Source organism: Danio rerio, chromosome 6 (assembly GCF_049306965.1).
Source record: "Danio rerio strain Tuebingen ecotype United States chromosome 6, GRCz12tu, whole genome shotgun sequence".
NCBI classification, from domain to species: Eukaryota; Metazoa; Chordata; class Actinopteri; order Cypriniformes; family Danionidae; genus Danio; species Danio rerio.
This window is the reverse complement of record NC_133181.1, coordinates 48,294,575-48,314,127: the sequence shown is the minus strand read 5'-3', so window position 1 is coordinate 48,314,127 and position 19,553 is coordinate 48,294,575. Positions and strand designations below refer to the sequence as shown.

Here is a 19,553-nt window from a genome sequence, read left to right as displayed (position 1 = left end):
TCGGGAGCGCGCACACGTTAAGCAGACACGGGCACGCGTTTGAAGAAGTCGCGCGCATCAAATCAGCTGTTAGCGCGAGTGATCATCATCTTGTCATCTTGAAATCTACCCGCATTTGGCGGGTTGGCGGGTGCTAATGTAAAGCCCTGCATATACATATACATTTGTGATTATGTTTATCTATCTGCACACTTCTGATTATTAATAGCAAAATTTTTCTATAGCTGCACTTTATAACCTTTACCTGTATCCTGCACTTACTGCTATTGCACTGCTAGTTAGACCTGAACTGCATTTCGTTGCATTGTACTTGTACATGTGTAATGACAATAAAGTTGAATCTAGTCTAATCTAATCTAAAAAAATGGACTGGTTTTATTTGAAATGGTTTTATTTCAGCACAGAGTCTAAAATGAGAAGCTATCCAAACATTTGGTCCCACTTTATATTAAGTGACCTTAACTAATTTGTTCCTACATTGAAATGAACCATTTGTTACAACGTACACAGTGTAAAAATATGTTTTTACATTGTATTTATGATGATTACATACATGCAAGTAATTGCATCTGTAATTAATTTCTGTAATTACACTGTAGTTACACCCTTAAAACCATCCATACCACAAAAGCTGTCCCTAACCCTACCTGTATCCCACCTCAAGAGCACCGCATGTGTTCTTCAATGCATTATGAACATAGTAAGTACATTGAATTTAGATTTTGATGCAAGTATAAATTGACAAAAGTCTTGTCGCCTATCCAAGTTTTAGGAACAGCAAACAATATCTTGACTTCTAGTTGATCATTTGGTATCAGAGGTGGCTTATATGAATGGGAAAGGCCTCTAGATTATCCCTATTTTAACAAAATAAAATTTGATCATGCCTTGATTTTTAATTACTTAATTGGGAATGCAAGATCTCACTTAGACAAAAGTCTTATCACTTAACAGGAATAATGTACAGAGTTTATCAAGATTCTTTGGATTCACCTTCAATGCTTCCTACATCATGCTCAACAATGTTCATGTCTGGTGACTGAACTGGTCAATCTTGGAGTACATTGACCTTCTTTGCTTTCAACTTTGGTATGGAGGCAGAAGTACGAAAAGGAGCTTTCTACTGCTGTAGAATTTGCCCTCTCCTGTGATTTGTGATGTAATGGGCAGCAGAAATATCTTAATACCTCAGGCTGTTGACGTTGCCATCCACTCTGCAGATTTGCATGCCCCCATACTAAATGTAACCCCAAATTATGATTTTTCCTTCACCAAAATGTACTGATTTCAGTGAGAATCTTGGGTCCATGTGGGTTCCAATAGGTCTTCTGCAGTATTTGTAATGATTGGGATGCAGTTCATTGTTCGTTTGTTGCTCTTGCAACTAAGATCGACTACAAGACTTTTGTCAGGTATTATATAGTAGTTAAGGCCACTTCATATAAAGTGGGACCACATCTCCTACATTACTAGGATGTTGGCCAAAATGCTACACGCTTAAATATAAACTATGGATGTGAAAGAAAATCCCAATTTGGCCAGAATTTATCTGAGGTAAAGTCATGTTTCATGGTTGCACTTTGTCATTGTATCAATCAGTAAACAATTGCAGAGCAAATTACCCACTCTTCTTCCGACCTCTGAGAAATCTTATCCTCACAAGATAGGAGTGTCTGTGATTTTGTTCTATTATTATTATTTTTTTTTCACAACAGTCCTCATTTATTTTGACCTTTTTGCCGAACACTGCAACTAAAGCAAAATTTGCCGTTTCACTGCCTGGTTCATGTTCGTTATAAATTTCTGCCAACTTTCTGGACAAATAACAGTTGGTGGTTCAAGTACTGCTGGCATCCGATCTAATTTAAAAAGAAGATTATATGAAAAAAGGACAATCTGGACTGCTCAAAACAGCCTTAATTAACTCCTTTCCATGATCCATAATGTTATAATTTATCACATATATGATTTATTTCAGTGGGTTCTGTAAGAGGTAGGTGGTTTCAGTGGATTCTGTAAGAGGTAAAAAATACTGTTGTTAAAAATCAGCGGTAAAAAATGTGCATCATTTTTTGTATTAATAATTTGGAATATAATTGTCAGGCAGCAAAAATATAAATATTTGCTCCCACTTTATATTAAGTGACCTTAAATAATACAGTGCAACTGGGAAGTATTCATAGCGCTTCACTTTTTCCACATTTTGTGTTACAACTTTATTCCAAAATTAATTAATAAAAATATCAAATTGTCAACTTTAACTGCAGTTTGGCACTTTCACTTTTATTCAGGAACATTTCAAGCATGCCCCCCCCCCATGACAAACAAGCTATTGGATAGTTAAAATGGAATTTGTAATATAATAATATGGAAGAAAAAAAAAACCCTCCGCATTTCTCTGTAACTCAGATGCATTCGGTAGGGGCAGAGATTAGTAACAGAGAGCTGTATGTGTATAGACTATTCTGTCACAAAATGCGGCGAAAATCCTACACGGCAGTAATAGTTAGATTAAGGTGTTTACATGTTTACATTCAGAGAGCAACATATACAGCGGATCTTTCAGCCCATAATATTGTAGTTACATTAATGTATTGTAAACTTAGTGACTAAATCATTTTGACTAAGGTACCAAGGTACTTTAAAAACTAAAAGAGTACTGCTGATGATACCAACTAACTTTGGCATCTGAATAAACATAAACAAAGACACTAATCACACACTTACCAAATCCGTAGACAAAGGACAATCAACACCAACTGGAACTGCTTCTTTTTTATAAAGGAGATGAGTGGCAAATCTGGATTTCAACATGTCCAGATGCGAAAAGCTCTTAGGTAAAAAAATTTCCTTACAAATGCCATACTTTTACTTTTTGTCGCATGTTAGCAGACCACTATAATCCACATGTAAGTCCAGCTGTGCTCTCAAAGCGGGGAATTGAAAACAAAACCTTTGTTGCAGCACATTAATAAACGCAACACTGCTGACCCATGTCTCATAACAATTCTTCTTCCTCCACTTGTTTTTATTAGGGTTGGCAACACAACATGGCGTCTCTCTGCCGTCTGAACATTGTATCAAGTAAAAACAGTCTTCGAAGCTATCATGTATATCATTAATGAAGTTCACAATAGAGCGCGTTGATTGGTGCAAACCAAGTCTATCTCTTGAATTACTGATGAAAACTGAAAGACGTCATGTTGTACCCACCGGTAGAGACATCCAGTCTCCACACTGGAATTTACACAAGGATCTAATTGCCTTGAGGGCGATTCTTTTTAAACTAGAAGAACAAATTTTCCCAGAACAACAAAAAAACAACCAATTTTCTCTTTTTGTGAAATATATGTGTCCTAATAGTGTTTTTAGCAACGTGTGACACATATATGAATGTCAACATCTCAAAAAATGTGTTTTAGTGTTTCGTGACTCTTTAAATTCTTTAATTATCATTCAGCAAACATGTAATATAAGTATAAAACTGTATAGTTTAAGAAATAGCATATGGATATGGTTAAGTAATGCTATAAACACTTTAAAACCCATCTAGACCAGTAAATTCCCAAAAATTGTTCAGTTTTTAAGCCTATAGAGCATGACGAAACTGCATGGTTGGCAATCATAGTAGCAGTCAGTAGGTTTGTGTTTTAGGTATTCACTATTTTTGATCAATTTAATATGACAGCAACAAACCTGACAACAGATGTGTTGTGGTTTTTGAGCTCCTATTACCATTTCCACTTGTTACAGCCATCTGTGGGCTTGTTGTTGAGGTTTGCCTCATAAATCAATCAAGTTTATTAGAGTTATTAAAGTGGTCAGATGCAGATAATGATTTACTGGTACTAGTCTCTATATGAGTATTTGGATTTTCCTCAGTTTGTAATGGACTTGTTCCTTTTTGCTGATTTTCCACCAAGATCTGGCAACAGAATGCCATTGTATTTTAAATGAATAGCCAAAATAGTTTTAGTCGGAAAAACGGATGATGTCTAAACATACCCTGAACAAAAGAATTTGTCAAGCCATGATTTCAGTCTCAATTAAATTCTGAATCACCCACAACCTTCCACATCTTAAGTTCAAGAGATCCCAATTACATCAGAATCTGTACACAGGCATCCCATTTTATTAATTGCAGCCGAAATGCTTTTTATGAAACTAATTTGCAGAAATATCACCGGAGAAAAAGAGGAAAGACCAGAGAGCGGTGAGGGAGGTAAAACACACACGTTGCAGAGTACGGAGACCTCCGCTGAGTTGTGCTTACATCCTGAAAATCCCCACAGCCTTAGAACACTCCTAAGTGAACACGCTCAGCTCCGCACACCCACCTCTCATTCATATTTAATACAGCATAATAACTCACTGCTCCAGTGACTCAACACAAGTGTGATCTGGGTCCCTCCGGGTTCCCCATGCTGCTGTTCTGACACTACACTCCTTCATCTCATTAGGAAATAAAAGGATTGCACTTGGATAAGATCAGATAGCTTTGGAAGGTATACCCTACTTAGACAAAATACAGATGAGCATATAAAAAAGACTGGGCTGGATGTGTGATACCTACCAGGTCTCTTGTGCGCTCGTGTTCATTATTTCAAATGGAGATGGTGCGGCACTGAGCCAATAGTGTAGCGAGTTAAAAAACATATTAATTCCATACATATTAACATATTAATCAATATACCAAGGTGCACTGCATGTCATGTGACAAGAATCAACCAATCAGCTTCACATATTGTATGGATTATACACATTTTCATTAATAACGATAGACTAACTCACTTAAACAAGCACAAACCAGCCAAACAGTATAGCAATTGTTATAAATTCTATTAATGGAGAAACAGATCAGACCTACATAAACAGTTCTTAAGTGGCTCCTTGGAAAGCACAACCAATGGTTGCTTAAAGATGGTGAAGAAAGTACAGTCTTCCACACAGTTTCATGATGGGTTCAATCCAAAATCAAAATATATGGCGTTATTTCAATAATAAATGTCGTGAGCAAATTACAAGTCAAGAGCACATTTATATAATACAAGTAGGGGTGTAGCGGATCATGGTTGATCCTTGATTCATACGGATCACAAATTAATACATTTTTTACTAGTAGATTAATCCTAAATTTGTAACAAATCGCAGAGAGATTGCCTCTCGCTGCATTCAAATCACTTGTATGAAAGAATTTAGGCTCTCCTGTAAAATATAAAGATGAAGGAAGATGCCGTGATAGGTTATTCGGGATGTGGTGGGTTTCTTAGTTTAATAAATGTGTTTAATGTCACTACTTGTTAAGCCTGCATTAATGCATCCAGTGTAGCTGCACATCATTAAAAGATCAGGATCTCAACAACAAAAATTATACATGATGGTGATTTTAATATGTTTATTAATGTTATAGTTTATAGTTCATAAAAATAGTTCATAAAAACCACTGATGTTTATGGTAAATTCTAAGATGACCATCATGTGCATTTAACGACGCTCAAAAATAAAAGTTGTGGGCAGCAATTTTATCATTTAACCAATAGGTGGCGACAACCAGCCATTAAAAAATATGCACCTGAATAATTCTTTAAAAATGATACATCTGGCAATGAAACATGTATTAGTGAATAACTAAATCATTTAGTGAAAATTAGATTAAATATATATTTAACTATACAGTACATTTTGTACTAAATATACACTTTATACATTTAGAGCTATCAGCAACAGTAGTTGTAACAGTGAATCTTTCACACTACTGAATAGTTTACAATTTATTTTTATTCAGCTGATTTTTTTCTTAATTTTATTTTTAACAAAGTTACAGCTTCTAAGTTCTGTTTGTTGAAACCAAAACTTTCTTGCGGTACTGTTTTTGTGAAAATGGAAAGCAAATTCTATTTGTCTCCACCCTTTTTGACTGATCCGAAAAATGGTCAAATCCGTGACTAAAAAAACTATATGTGATCCGAACCATGAGATTTCTGATCCGTTACACCACTAAATACGAGCATCTGAATCTTTTTGCTTATGCTCTGATTTCCTTTGTTTGTGCACAAAACTTTATGCGCGCTCTGAAATATACGCTGCTCACAAGCAACACTTCAAATACACTATTTAGAAGGTGGGTCTTATTCAAATATACTCTGCCAATTGGCGAATACTCTGCTCCCACTAAGTGAGATGATGTGGACACATTATTTGTGCTTGTTGTTCATTCATCTGGTCCTTCATTTGTTTGTTTATATTTTTGTTCCTTCATTAGATTGTTTGTTTGTTTGTTCGTTCATTCATTTGTTCCTTTCTTCCTTCCTTCTTTCCATCCCTCCTTCATTCCTTCCTTTGTTTGTTCAGTCCTTCCTTGAATCTTTTCTTCATTTATTTGATCCTTCATTAGTTTCTTCCATCGTTCAGTTTTTTCTTCCCATTTTTCATCCGTTCCATTTAGTGATTGTTTAAGGCTGTTTGGTGATTTCAGTCATCATACAGTCGACATCCTTCATTTTCTCCTCAGTGAGATACGGTCTCTAAAAAGTCTGTGCATCATTGCGTGTAAAGATTTTGGACATCTTCTTGAACACTCTTAATGCTTCCAAAAGGTTTGCTGCATTTATAAAGCGCCTATGTATTGAGGTTGCTCAGTATGATGCAATTTACTTTCTATGTGCGATTTGACTGGACAGGAAACAGAGGACTGATTTTTCTACTTTAGTCAATCATTATATGCAAGAAAGAAATAAAGTTGTGACTGTAGGTTGAAGGAAAGCAGTGGAGTAAAAGTACCGATACTGCACTAAGAATGTACTCAAGGGAAAGTAAAAGTACACATTTATAAAACTACTTAGTAAAGTACAATTCCTGAGAAAAACTACTCAGTTACAGTATCTTGAGTATTTATAATTTGTTACCACTGGAACTAGATTTGTTTTCTTTATATATGGATTTCACTGGTTGTTACCAACATCTGCTGAAAATTCAAGTCAAAACAGCACCTTTCAAAAGTCAACAGCACCTTTAGAAATATGTTTTCTGAGAAAAATTGTGACCTGTTGAATATTTTGTTTCCCCTGCTATATATCAGATGAAGATGTGACAAAATAAATTAATTTAGACATGACTTTCAACCCCATTTTTCCACAATCAGATGCCACTTGTAATTATTTTAATGGACCAACTTTATATAACAAACAACTGTAATAAACCAAAACAATCTTCCAATTGTACAGCAAATAATTGAAGCAAATACCTTTCACAAGCAGGTTTCCTAAGCTGCTGGCTTCACCAAACTGGTTATGGGCGACACATGTGTACGATCCAGCATCAGATTTGCTGACATTGGATATCCGAAGGCTTCCACTCTCCAATACAGCAATCCTACAAAGCAAACATGTGATATTTACTCCAGAGTGCTTCTGTGACTTTAAGCCAGCAATCAGCAAAACCGTTTTATTTTTTGACAAGATAAAAGTACAACAGCATCGGGCTTTGTGGCTATTTAAGACTCAAGACATCTGGAGAGATTTTAAGGGTGATGCAAGACGTTCAAGACATTCTTACAGAGACCATTTCAGGAAAAAGAGTGCAATTTTGAGAGAGTTTTGAAGGTTTTTGCACATAGCTATGAATCTTTTGTCTTGTCAAACCCTTACCTTCAAGAAGTTGCTGTCAAAATGTTTTTTAGGAGGAATGAGGGAGTTGCTGAAATTTTGTATTTATGTTTTTCTTCCCCAAAAGATGTAGTTGGACAAGTTTTCATAAATATTTTCCATTTAAAAACCCCTATTATGCATTAAAAAAAGGTTATATTATGGTTTTGGTGGTCTCTAACAACAGTGTGATATGCATGCAAGGTAAAAAAAAAAAAAACACTTTCATTTTTTTTATAATATGATTTATTTTTACCTAATTATCCAAATGACTCTCATAAGATTCATCCAGCGATTCATTTGTTCCCAAACTCCTCCTTAGCACGTTGCTAATCTGCCCTGATCGGTCCGATGACCCAGTCTATTATGATTGGTCAACTGCGTTCAGTGCAAGAACTGCTCACCACGGCTTACCAACAACTTTGAAGTAGTCAGAGTGCAGAGTGTATGTGTGAACCCAATGCAGGAGTGCATTAAAGCAATGCAGTTTAACACCAGCATATTGCTCTATTCTTCACCAAAAGTAAAACAATGACACAAATTCAGTATTAATCCACACAATGGCAAAAGCTGAACTATTTTGAAACTTGACCGTCGCACATGAATAGCTGACAGTGGTCATAACAACGACAAATAATAGTAGATCGCGAGCTCACGAACGCACATTTAAATCCGTAAACAACGCAGCATGTGTCGCATTTTCAACATTGTTTTAGACGCAAAATGAGAATATAAAGAGTTAACCAGAGACAGTACAAGCAGTTACAAGTAACAAAACACAATTAAATACATAATTTGCAAGCTAGAGAAAACAAGGAGGCAGCCATTTTAATCTCACTTACTTACACTTGTGAAATGGTGGAAGAAACTGATCTATGAGCTGTGTACTGTAAAGTTCCGTTCAAGCACTGACAAAGTCCCATACATCCATAGTCTTCTCTGATCCTTCTTTTAGCAAATGGTCAATGAATCCCCCATTGTAATCGTGTAGTTTGCTGAAGCACTTGTCAGAAAAATGACGGTGACACAGCACAAGGCTGGGGCTATAATGCTGAGGTATTTTTGCAAAAATAAACTTCAACCACTGACTCTTCACAGCCTCATCTTTGGGTAGGGAAAATAACGCTAACTTTCCCTTACACTCCAGAGCACAGCGTCTACACGACATGATTTAGCCGTGATCTGTTACTGTGTTTGTCTTTCTCTTTTTCTTTCTACAGTGTTTGTGGGCGGGGCCCGGGTTTTCTTGGGTCTGCACGTGCAACAAATAAGTGGGGCTGGAGTTCCGTATCAATGTCACGCCAACACCAACATGGCTCAAGACTAGTTACTGTGGCAATTCATTCGAACTACAATGAGTCAACTCTTATATAGATGAATCAATAGTTTTAAACATGGTGCACTTTCGGGCGACGCAGAGGTGCAGTGGGTAGCACGTTCGCCTCACAGCAAGAAGGTCGCTGGGTCGCTGGTTCGATCCTCAGCTCAGTTGGCTTTTCTGTGTGGAGTTTGCATGTTCTCCCTGCGTTCGCGTGGGTTTCCTCCGGGTGCTCCGTTTTCCCGCACAGTCCAAAGACATGCGGTACAGGTGAATTGGGTAGGCTAAATTGTCCGTAGTGTATGAATGTGTGTGTGTATGTTTGGATGTTTCCCAGAGCTGGGTTGCGGCTGGAAGGGCATCCGCTGCTAAAAACTTGCTGGATAAGTTGGCGGTTCATTCCTCTGTGGCGACCCCAGATTAATAAAGGGACTAAGCCGACAAGAAAATGAATGAATGAATGAATGGTGCACCTTCAGATTTAAGCCTTAGCTGGATATTTCACTTCACTTAGAGCTGTGTTACACACTGGCCATTTTCAAAAACTCATAATAGAGGCTCTTTAAAAACAATACAATTTACTTTTAGGCTCAACTTTTCATTCTTAAATGGTTATCAAACCAATGCAAAATTGAACACCTGTTTTTTTATGTGGGTCAAAAGAAAAATCTGCTCAAAGTATTCAAATACAAAATGATATTTGCACAATACTGGCCTTTAAAAATGATAATGCATACACACATAAAAGGACTTAAAAAACACACATCCTCAAAGATAAAACGCATGATGCGGAGACCTTGAGGATGAAGGAGAAAAAAAAGGGAGGGCTTCATTAATTCATGATGGCATTCTAATTATTCTGCCCACGATACTCAAGAAGGAGTGAGTCATAAGCGAGTTATACACAATAATGTTATGAGTGTGCGTAAAGAAAGAGAAAACGAGAGAGGAAGAAAAAAAGGGGGGAAAAAACAACATGGTGCCCTATTATAGATGGTTCTATTTTGAAAAGCTGTGATAGCTTGGGGGAAGAGATGTTTAATTGGTGTGGACAAAACATTGAATATAAATAATCCATTTTGCACAAACTGTGGATTTCATTAATGACTCTGGGAGGACCCCCAATAAATAATATATTTCTAATTAACACAGCTGGAGTGTGTCAGTGATAATTTGGTGTACATATTGTAAAAGAGAGAAGGAAAACATGCTTAGCTTTCCACGCGCATTTGGCTATTAACATGTGTGTAAGCATGCACTCTCCATAGACAGACATTAACAGAATGTACTGTAGAGTGGTTTTTGATTGGATGGCAGGAGGGAATGTGTTTACCGAGTGTGAAGAAGTTTACTAGCCCGCACAAAGCCCAGACATGAACCCCTCTGAACACCTTTGGGATGAATTGGAACTTCAGTGCTTGACCTTAGTGCCAAAGAAAATCCCTACAGCCGTGTTCAAAACATCTAGCGGAAAGAAGCCCTCAGCATCTGTCACTCACTTTCACCTTACCGGAGAAATCACCAACAATCTTAAGTATAACATGCTGTATTTTGGTCATTTAACCGTATATTTAGTAAAACATTATTTACATATTCTGTCGGCATAGTATGTGATTTTATACACAAATCATGTATTTTAAATTAAAAAAAATTTAGTGTCTTCTTTAATGTCACACAATTTTTATTAAAATACAGTTTCAAAGAATGGAAAAAAAATATTATAAATTATTTGATGTAACATATTTATGTAAGGTGGTGCAGTGGGTAGCACAATCGCCTCACAGCAAGAAGGTCGCTGGTTCGAGCTTCGACTGGGTCAGTTGGCATTTTTGTGTGGAGTTTGCATGTTCTACCCGTGTTCATGTGGGTTTCCTCCAGTTGCTCTGGTTTCCCCCACAAGTCCAAGACATGCAGTACAGGTGAATTGGTTATGCTAAAATTGACCATAGTGTTTAAGTGTGTGTGTGTGTGTGTGTATGTGTGTGTGTGTGTGTGTGTGTGTGTGTGTGTAAGTGAGTATGTATGGTAGTTTACCAGTGATGGGCTGCGGCTGGAAGGGCATCCGCGGCATAAAACATATGCTGGATAAGTTGGCGGTTCATTCTGCTGTGGCGATCCCAGATTAATAAAGCTACTAATCCGAAAAGAAAATTAATTGAATTCATTTTTTTTACAACAGTTCAAAATTATGTAAACAATTCAGAGCATGTTTTTTTTCCAACTTACTCATAAAAATACCTATTAAAAAATTAAAAAACAAACAAACAAGTTAGATAAATTTAAATATAGATAGATAGATAGATAGATAGATAGATAGATAGATAGATAGATAGATAGATAGATAGATAGATAGATAGATAGATAGATAGATAGATAGATGTATGGATGGATGGATGTATACGACGGATGACTGGATGGATGGACAGACAGAAGGACATACAGACAGACAGACAGACAGACAGACAGACAGACAGACAGACAGACAGACAGACAGACAGACAGACAGACAGACAGACAGACAGATAGATAGATAGATAGATAGATAGATAGATAGATAGATAGATAGATAGATAGATAGATAGATAGATAGATAGATAGACAGACAGATAGACAGACATATAGATAGATTGATAGATAGATAGATAGATAGACAGACAGACAGACAGACAGACAGACAGACAGACAGATAGATAGATAGATAGATAGATAGATAGATAGATAGATAGATAGATAGATAGATAGACAAATAGACAGACAGATAGACAGACAGACAGACAGACAGACAGACAGACAGACAGACAGACAGACAGACAGACAGACAGACAGACAGACAGACAGACAGATAGATAGATAGATAGATAGATAGATAGATAGATAGATAGATAGATAGATAGATAGACAGACAGATAGACAGACAGACATATAGATAGATTGATAGATAGATAGATAGATAGACAGACAGACAGACAGACAGACAGACAGACAGACAGACAGACAGACAGACAGACAGACAGACAGACAGACAGACAGACAGACAGACAGACAGACAGACAGACAGATAGATAGATAGATAGATAGATAGATAGATAGATAGATAGATAGATAGATAGATAGATAGATAGATAGATAGATAGATAGATAGATGTATGGATGGATGGATGTATACGACGGATGACTGGATGGATGGACAGACAGAAGGACATACAGACAGACAGACAGACAGACAGACAGACAGACAGACAGACAGACAGACAGACAGACAGACAGACAGACAGACAGACAGACAGACAGACAGACAGACAGATAGATAGATAGATAGATAGATAGATAGATAGATAGATAGATAGATAGATAGATAGATAGATAGATAGATAGATAGATAGATAGATAGATGAATGAATGGATTGATTGATGAATAGATACAGCAGATAAATAGATGGATGGATAGATAGATAGATAGATAGATAGATAGATAGATAGATAGATAGATAGATAGATAGATAGATAGATAGATAGATAGATAGATAGATAGATAGATAGATAGATAGATAGATAGATAGATAGATAGATAGATAGATAGATGGATGCATTGATGGATGGATGGATGGATGGATGGATGGATGGATGGATGGATGGATGGATGGATGGACGGACAGACAGACAGACAGACGGATGGATGGATGGATGGATGGATACTACTGTAGATGGATGGATGAATGAATGGATGGATAGGCATGTCATTATATTAACCTTTTTAAGTAGTCTCACAGTCTAAACTTTAGAATGATAGTTCATACACTATGCATACAGACAGGGATTTGCAAAACAATTTCAGGTCACAACAAAGCAGGTTAAATACAGTTTATCAATGATAGTAGTGAAGTTTTCCCCTTCTTTCCCTTCTCTCTCTCTCTCTCTTACTCCTCCATTATATGCACCTTACCTCCAGAGATTACAGACAAATAGGCCAGCACATTGTCTTATCTAGATCAAGGAATGACCTGCTTTTTGTGCCGCTCTCCTGCTTCTGCAGCTGTTGGTGATGTTTTATGAGTTATGAGATGCATTTGTTTTCCCATCTCTTTATAAGGCTATTCTCCCTGTCTCCCTCTCCACCTTTAGACAATTCTTACAGTTATACAAATAAAAAATACTCTGACACATAGAGCTTGTGCATGGATTTCAGATCCTGGTGTAAAAATATAAAGTGAGGCCACCGGCAATGAAAAACCAATATCTCAACTGTTTGTCCTACATGGCAATTACAGGAGGTCTCTTATTTTTCACATTTCTATCACGAGTAAGTACATTTACAAGGTTCCTATTAAGCTGCAGAAGCATATCTCTGGATGTGCACAGGTTTGTCATGATTTGAGCAATTAGGTGCCACTGATACTATTTTAAATGCAATATGCAAATTCATATTAGTCAAAAGTCAAAAATCTGTTTAAATTCTACACTTATTAATCTCCTTTGTAGAACTGTTTACTGTCTGAGAAGGTTCAATTAAGGATATGGCTCTTTAAGCCCCACCTTACCTTTTTGAGCATGCTCTGCTCTGCTGTCATTTGCTCATTTGCTCTTTCCACTCAACAATATTCTTTTAAGATTTAAAAAAAAAAAAATCCTTTACATAATGCAACAAGACTGAATGCTTATAAACTGAATGCTTAACTATCGAGAAAACAGACCATCTGCAGGGCAAGAATAAAGAATGAGCCTCCTCCATTTGGCCTCTTTACTTTCCCCTTTCTTGACTTTTACACTTTATTTACTCCTTTACTTTCGTGGATAAGGAAACGGTGTTGTACGCACTCCACTAAAGGCATCCATTAGCCTCCATGTTTAATTTGTTTGTTGGGCTCAAAGATTTGTTTCAAAACTATTTTCAAATTCAGTTCTAATTTCCAGCAAACAAAAAAAAATAATAAATGAACAATAATAACAAAGTGTTGTAAAAAAAAACTGAGTTGTATCCAAATCCACTTTCTGTTCTTATGCCCCATAAGGTGATGCAAAACTGATAGAGGGACCAATCTAAACTAGTTTTTATTAAAACAAATATAAATATGCAAATAATAAATATTAATGCTAATAATAATAACATTATACAAATGCAAATTGTTATGATTAAACTGAAAAAAACACCCCAAGTTAAGGCATGAAGGCAGTGGCTTTTATATTTATTTAAAAAATAATAATTGTTGTAACATTTTAATCCTTTATTTATTTTCAAATTTAAAGAGATTTGTGTATTGCTGTACATCCTGCCCTCTAAAAATGATTTTTGTTACATGTTCAAGTTACTTATTTAAAATAAGTTAATTCAACACAATTCCTCATTTTTTGGGGGAACAAATAATAGTTTTTTTTTAATCCACTTCATTTTGTAAAAAAAAAAAAAAAAAAAAAAAGTAAACTTAATTTATTTGTGTTGGGACAACGTAAAGAAATTGGGTGGAAGCCAGAATTTTTTACAGTGTGTGCATATTATGCAATGTGTAAGCGTTTTGGATCTTCAGTGGTGCATAACCTATGCGCTGGACTTTAGACCTGCTTTCAGTTGGTCAATGGTGCGGTTTATTTCATTTTTTCAAAATAGCAATGTGCCAACAATGCACATTAACACACCTCCTTTATAAACCAGCACACCTATGAGTCCACAAAGTGATGCAAATGGATTATCTATTTTAACAATGTGGAGCAAAAGATGAAAATTAGGGTTGCACTGGTCTGAAAAGAGCAAGAAATTGTGCAAAACACGTCTTGCATTTTATTGCGCCATGTGTATAATAGGACACTTACAGTGTCTATCAGTGGGCTAGATTACATGCTAAACATTACATGCAAATCATCATTAGCTACACAGTAAAACAAATCGGTAATTTTATAGTTTATTTCTGGCAGCTTTCTTTAAGTTTGAAGTTAGTTAGTTTTGATGTCCTTCAGCATTAATTTTACGAAAAAAAAATATGGCGTTGTTAAAAACCTAGTCAAGTTTTTGCAGTAAGTAAAGCAGAAATTACTGATCATTCACTTCAGGTAGTTCAGAATAATTCAGAATAATCCCTTTCTTAAGGAGAAAACAAAAACCCTTACTGTGCACTTTAAACATTGCAATTTTGCAGACCTTTACAATTCACAAACAAACCAAAGAAGCCATTTCAACCAATTTAACCACCAAATTTGGCTATGCAGATCCCCCAGCATGAGAACTAACCAGTAAAAACCAGCATGAAAATTCATAAGCTGACCTACTCAGCAGAGTAAGCAAACCTGACGGATTCGCTCTGACATTGATGGGTTCAAACCGAGGTGACTCCTAAGGCTGAATCTGTGGTCTTCAACATACTTCGAGAGCATGTCTATTCTTGGACAAGCACACCAGTCCCTCCATCCAGTCTGAGCGAACCAAGACCTATCAATAATTCACCGGCGAGATAAACCTGAGTGCTGGTCTCCTCATCTCCCGTTTGTAACAGCTAATAAGGACAGCCGTAAATCTCCTACAGGGATACAAGCCTGTACGACAAGGCGCTTTCAAGGGATGCAGGCAATTCTCAAATCTCCCCAGAAGTGCACTTAGAGTTGCTGCAAAAAACATCTATGCCACTGAGGCAACCGCGAGCTAATATGTTCTTTAATGTTGGGCTGGAGAAGACAGATGGGAGGTATTATTAAAAGGCATGCTGAAATCATAAACTGGAAAGTGTGAGCTAAATGCTTGTTGCCTTTTCTGGCCAAAAGCCCCTGCCAGAAACCTGTGTGAATTGGCTTCAGTCATAATTTGTTTCCTGATGATTGGTTAATGCTCTCTCCTGTGCCTCTTGTTCAATTATTTATTTATTTTTTTGTAGGAGAATAGGATCAAAAGGCATAATTCTTATTATCTTGTATTGCATGGAAGAACATGACCTTAGTAATTGTTAGTATATTCTTTAAAAAAATAAAAACTAAATAAAAACAAGACAAACATCTGCTCCTTTGAAGCCTGAGAGGAATGATAAAACTTGTGTTGACTTTGCTGAGGCATCTGCAGTCTGAGCGCGTCACTTAATAAACTTTAACAAGATCTTGAACCCGCTCTGCAGAATCTTTTTCCACTTAATGCTGGGTCAAACAGAAGAGTCTTAAGCAAGGTGAAAAAAATGGTTTGAGTTATAAGACATAATTCCAAATCGAAAGGAACTATTTTTCACACGAGCATTAAAATACTGGTCTTGTAAGAAAAAATATTTCAAAGGAAATATAAATATTATAAATAATAATGATTCTGTAAGTAATGATAACTTGAACACAAAATAATAAGCCCTGTAAATTTGTTTTATATATCTCCCAAGTGATGTTTAAGATAGCAAGGACATTCATCGCAGTTTAATTTCTTCTCACATTTAAAAAAAAAAATTGGCTATAAAAGCAGTTTGGCTATAATAAATAATACCAGCTATTAATATAACAACACTAATCAACATTTTTAGTCACCTTTAATTGGCTACAGAACAAACCATTGTTTTCCAAAGGCTTGCCTAATTAGAACTTTAAATTGCACTTTAAGCTAAATAATGTTAGCTTTCAAAATAACTGTTAAAATGTTATTTACTGACAAAAAGAATTAGATTATTCTGAAATCAGTTATTAAACCTAAAATGCCTAAAAATGTGTTGAAAAAATATCTGTATGTTTCCAGCAGGCACACAGAGTCATATGATGTAGGTATTTGGTTATATTTTGGTTGCGATGTCAGGGGAGCAAAATCCAATGTCAGTTTAACATCAAATGACATCATAAATAAGACGTCCATACAACATCAGTAGATGTTGATCTTCGGTTAATTTTAGGTTGCGGAATTAACTAACCAAAATCCAGTGTTGGGCAGTAGCGTCGCTAAAAGTAGTCATAGATATACACACTAGATATCGTATAGGGACCCTGAGCATGCGTCAATAGCGCCGCCACATTGGTACAGTGCTCCCAGGACAAGTGTCATTCAACCGCACTAGTCAAGACAGTGTTATTACGTGAAAGCACAAAGGCAGAACATTGCATAGGTACAAAATCTGACGTCTACCTGATTTTCATTTCCAACCAAAACGTAACGTCTGCCTGACGTTGGACATTGACGTTTATCTGACATTGGGTTCTGACATAAATCTGATTTACATTTCCAACTAAAATGCAACGTCTGCCTGACATTAGACATTGATGTCTCTCAGATGTTGGGTTCTGACATCAACCTGATTTTCATTTCCAACCAAAAGGCAACATCTGCCTGACGTTGGACATTGACGTTGATTTTTTTTTTTTATTAAAAAATGTTTTTTATGTTTATATTATTTGAAATAGATAAATATCATTAGAATAATTACATAGAGTTTCAATTTGATTTTAAATACAAATCTTATAAAAATGACTGAAAAATGACATTTACTGGCCCTCCACCTGTTCCAAACCTATTAATAAACTTTGCTTTAAAATAAAATAAAACTAAATGCAAGAAAGAAAACATCGCTGCCATAGATGTTTCCAGAGAACATAAAGTACCTTTTCAGGTTAAAATCTTTCGCCCGCCCACAAGCAGCTTTCATACTGACCACCGGCCTTGCAGCAAAGCTGAACTCATGCAAACACTCAGAGCTGTTAAATCCACCAACTTCCGACTAACAGCAGAGACTCCACAACCTGCAGCACTTGAATCTCTAACACTGTAAACGGCGCTCAAATGCAAAAGTAAATAAAACTGTATAGTGTACAAGCTCTCCGATATGACCCAGGACAGCGCATTAAAGCAGGCCGCAACACTCTTTCACCAACTCTGACCTACCTGGAGGTTCAGCGGCGGTTTTAAAAACATTTACCGAAAACCCAAAGGGAGGGTTATGTAGCGTATGCAGAAAGACCAGATAGGTTGTTTTATCCTCCAAAACGGGGCATGAGGGTTGACCCAAACATGAAGGGCTGATCTATGTAGAGGGCTAATACCCTAAAGAGAGGTGTGAGAGCTCCTGGCGTTACTGAGATGGATCATGTGTCTGTATCTCAGTAGGCCTTCTGCTGGGAAACGCACTTGATAAACTGACGACCTTGTCAGCTGGATAAATAAACCGGAGGAGGCAGAAGCAGGTCATTTCGGATCACGCTTCGTCAAGAGATCTGTTTTCGGGAAGCCACCTTGATGAGCGTACCTTTGCTTTCTTCAACCTCAAGGTTAGTCTGCAATTACTGACAAAAGGGGGGAAAAAAGGCTTTTCAATGAGTTTCGGCGTTATCACTAGAACAACAGAGCAATCACTTGTTGGTCAAGGGAAAAAGGGGAGAGGGGGGAAAAATGGGACATGGAAAGGTTGTCTTCTGACACTTTTCCAATAGCCAGGTAATTGATATTGATTTTTTTTAGTGTATACGAGTCAATGGTTCTTAAGACATAACATTCATTATCACAGCATCTGACACTCACATAACCGTGTCAAAGATTTTACGAATTACAGCATCTATCCTCTCTGACTTACTGTTAATGCGGTATGGTCACATTTATAATGCAGGCCTTATTGATTTAATTTCGTATAAATCAGGAATATGGAGAAAGACATTGATTTCTTTTGAGATACACAGATATATAATGGTCAAAACACAGGACCGGATTGAGATTTGTTCTTGTTTTTTGGACATAGTCTATAGTGGTCACCGATCGTGCATGTTTTTGATTCAAAATGAATAATGAAAGGGAAAGTTCACCCAAAAATGAAATCTCTGTCATTATTTATTTAGCATTCACATGTTTAAAACATGTTCAAAAAAGGCTTAATTTTCTTTCTTCTGTTATTAGTAATAAGCTATTTTGATTGTGCCCATTGGCTCCATCCCCAACCTGATTTCACCAAGTAGGACCATGTTCCTGGATTAACATCTACAGGAGGGCTATTCAGTTAGTTTGTCATGGCGGCCCGTTCATGAAAAGCATCCCAAACGAAGGGCCAGAGAGATATGACTTGCTATATGAGTGATGACACAACAACATATAAGAGCCCATATACCTTATTTTTTTTCTCTCCTTAAGACACCCATGTTGGCTTTTTCTACATTAAAATGTTAATATATTGTATTTTCAAACAAAATAATATTACTGCATTGTACAATAGACTTCTTTTTTTTCCCTTTTTTTTTTAAAAAACAAAAGAGCACAACGAAAGCATTGCATTGCTGAAGTAGGCTTCTTCTACATTTAGACACATTCATATGGTTGAACTGCATAACAATTAGGGATGCAACAATTATAGATTTTGGTTGTACGATTATATAGTCTGAAGAATAATCATGGTTACACTTTTATCAGGTCTAATGTCAATTCAAGCTTTATATGAGGTAAGTAGCTAGATTAACTGTTGTTGCCATCTGCATTCATGCATACACAATCATTTTAATAATAATTTGTCTAACATATCTTTTGTTTACATTGCACTGAAAGGCACACCCATCTCCGTGGGATATTTTCTACTGCGTGCACCCAGAACATTCCAGTCGGTCAATCAGAATTAAGGCATATGTTCATATGTTTACAGTTAGGTTTATGCACTTCTACATGATTGCTATCGCTA

General features: G+C 36.5%; 1 protein-coding gene across 9 annotated transcripts in view; it reads right to left on the bottom strand.

Moving 5' to 3' along the window:
• The window catches only part of cntn4 (contactin 4), a 445,220-nt gene that overhangs the window by 53,984 nt on the left and 371,683 nt on the right, over positions 1 to 19,553 (bottom strand). For all 9 annotated transcript variants that reach the window (XM_009302657.4, XM_073953300.1, XM_068221777.2 and 6 more), the window contains 1 exon segment: positions 7,244 to 7,371. In XM_009302657.4, coding sequence (XP_009300932.1) covers positions 7,244 to 7,371 — 128 coding nt within the window.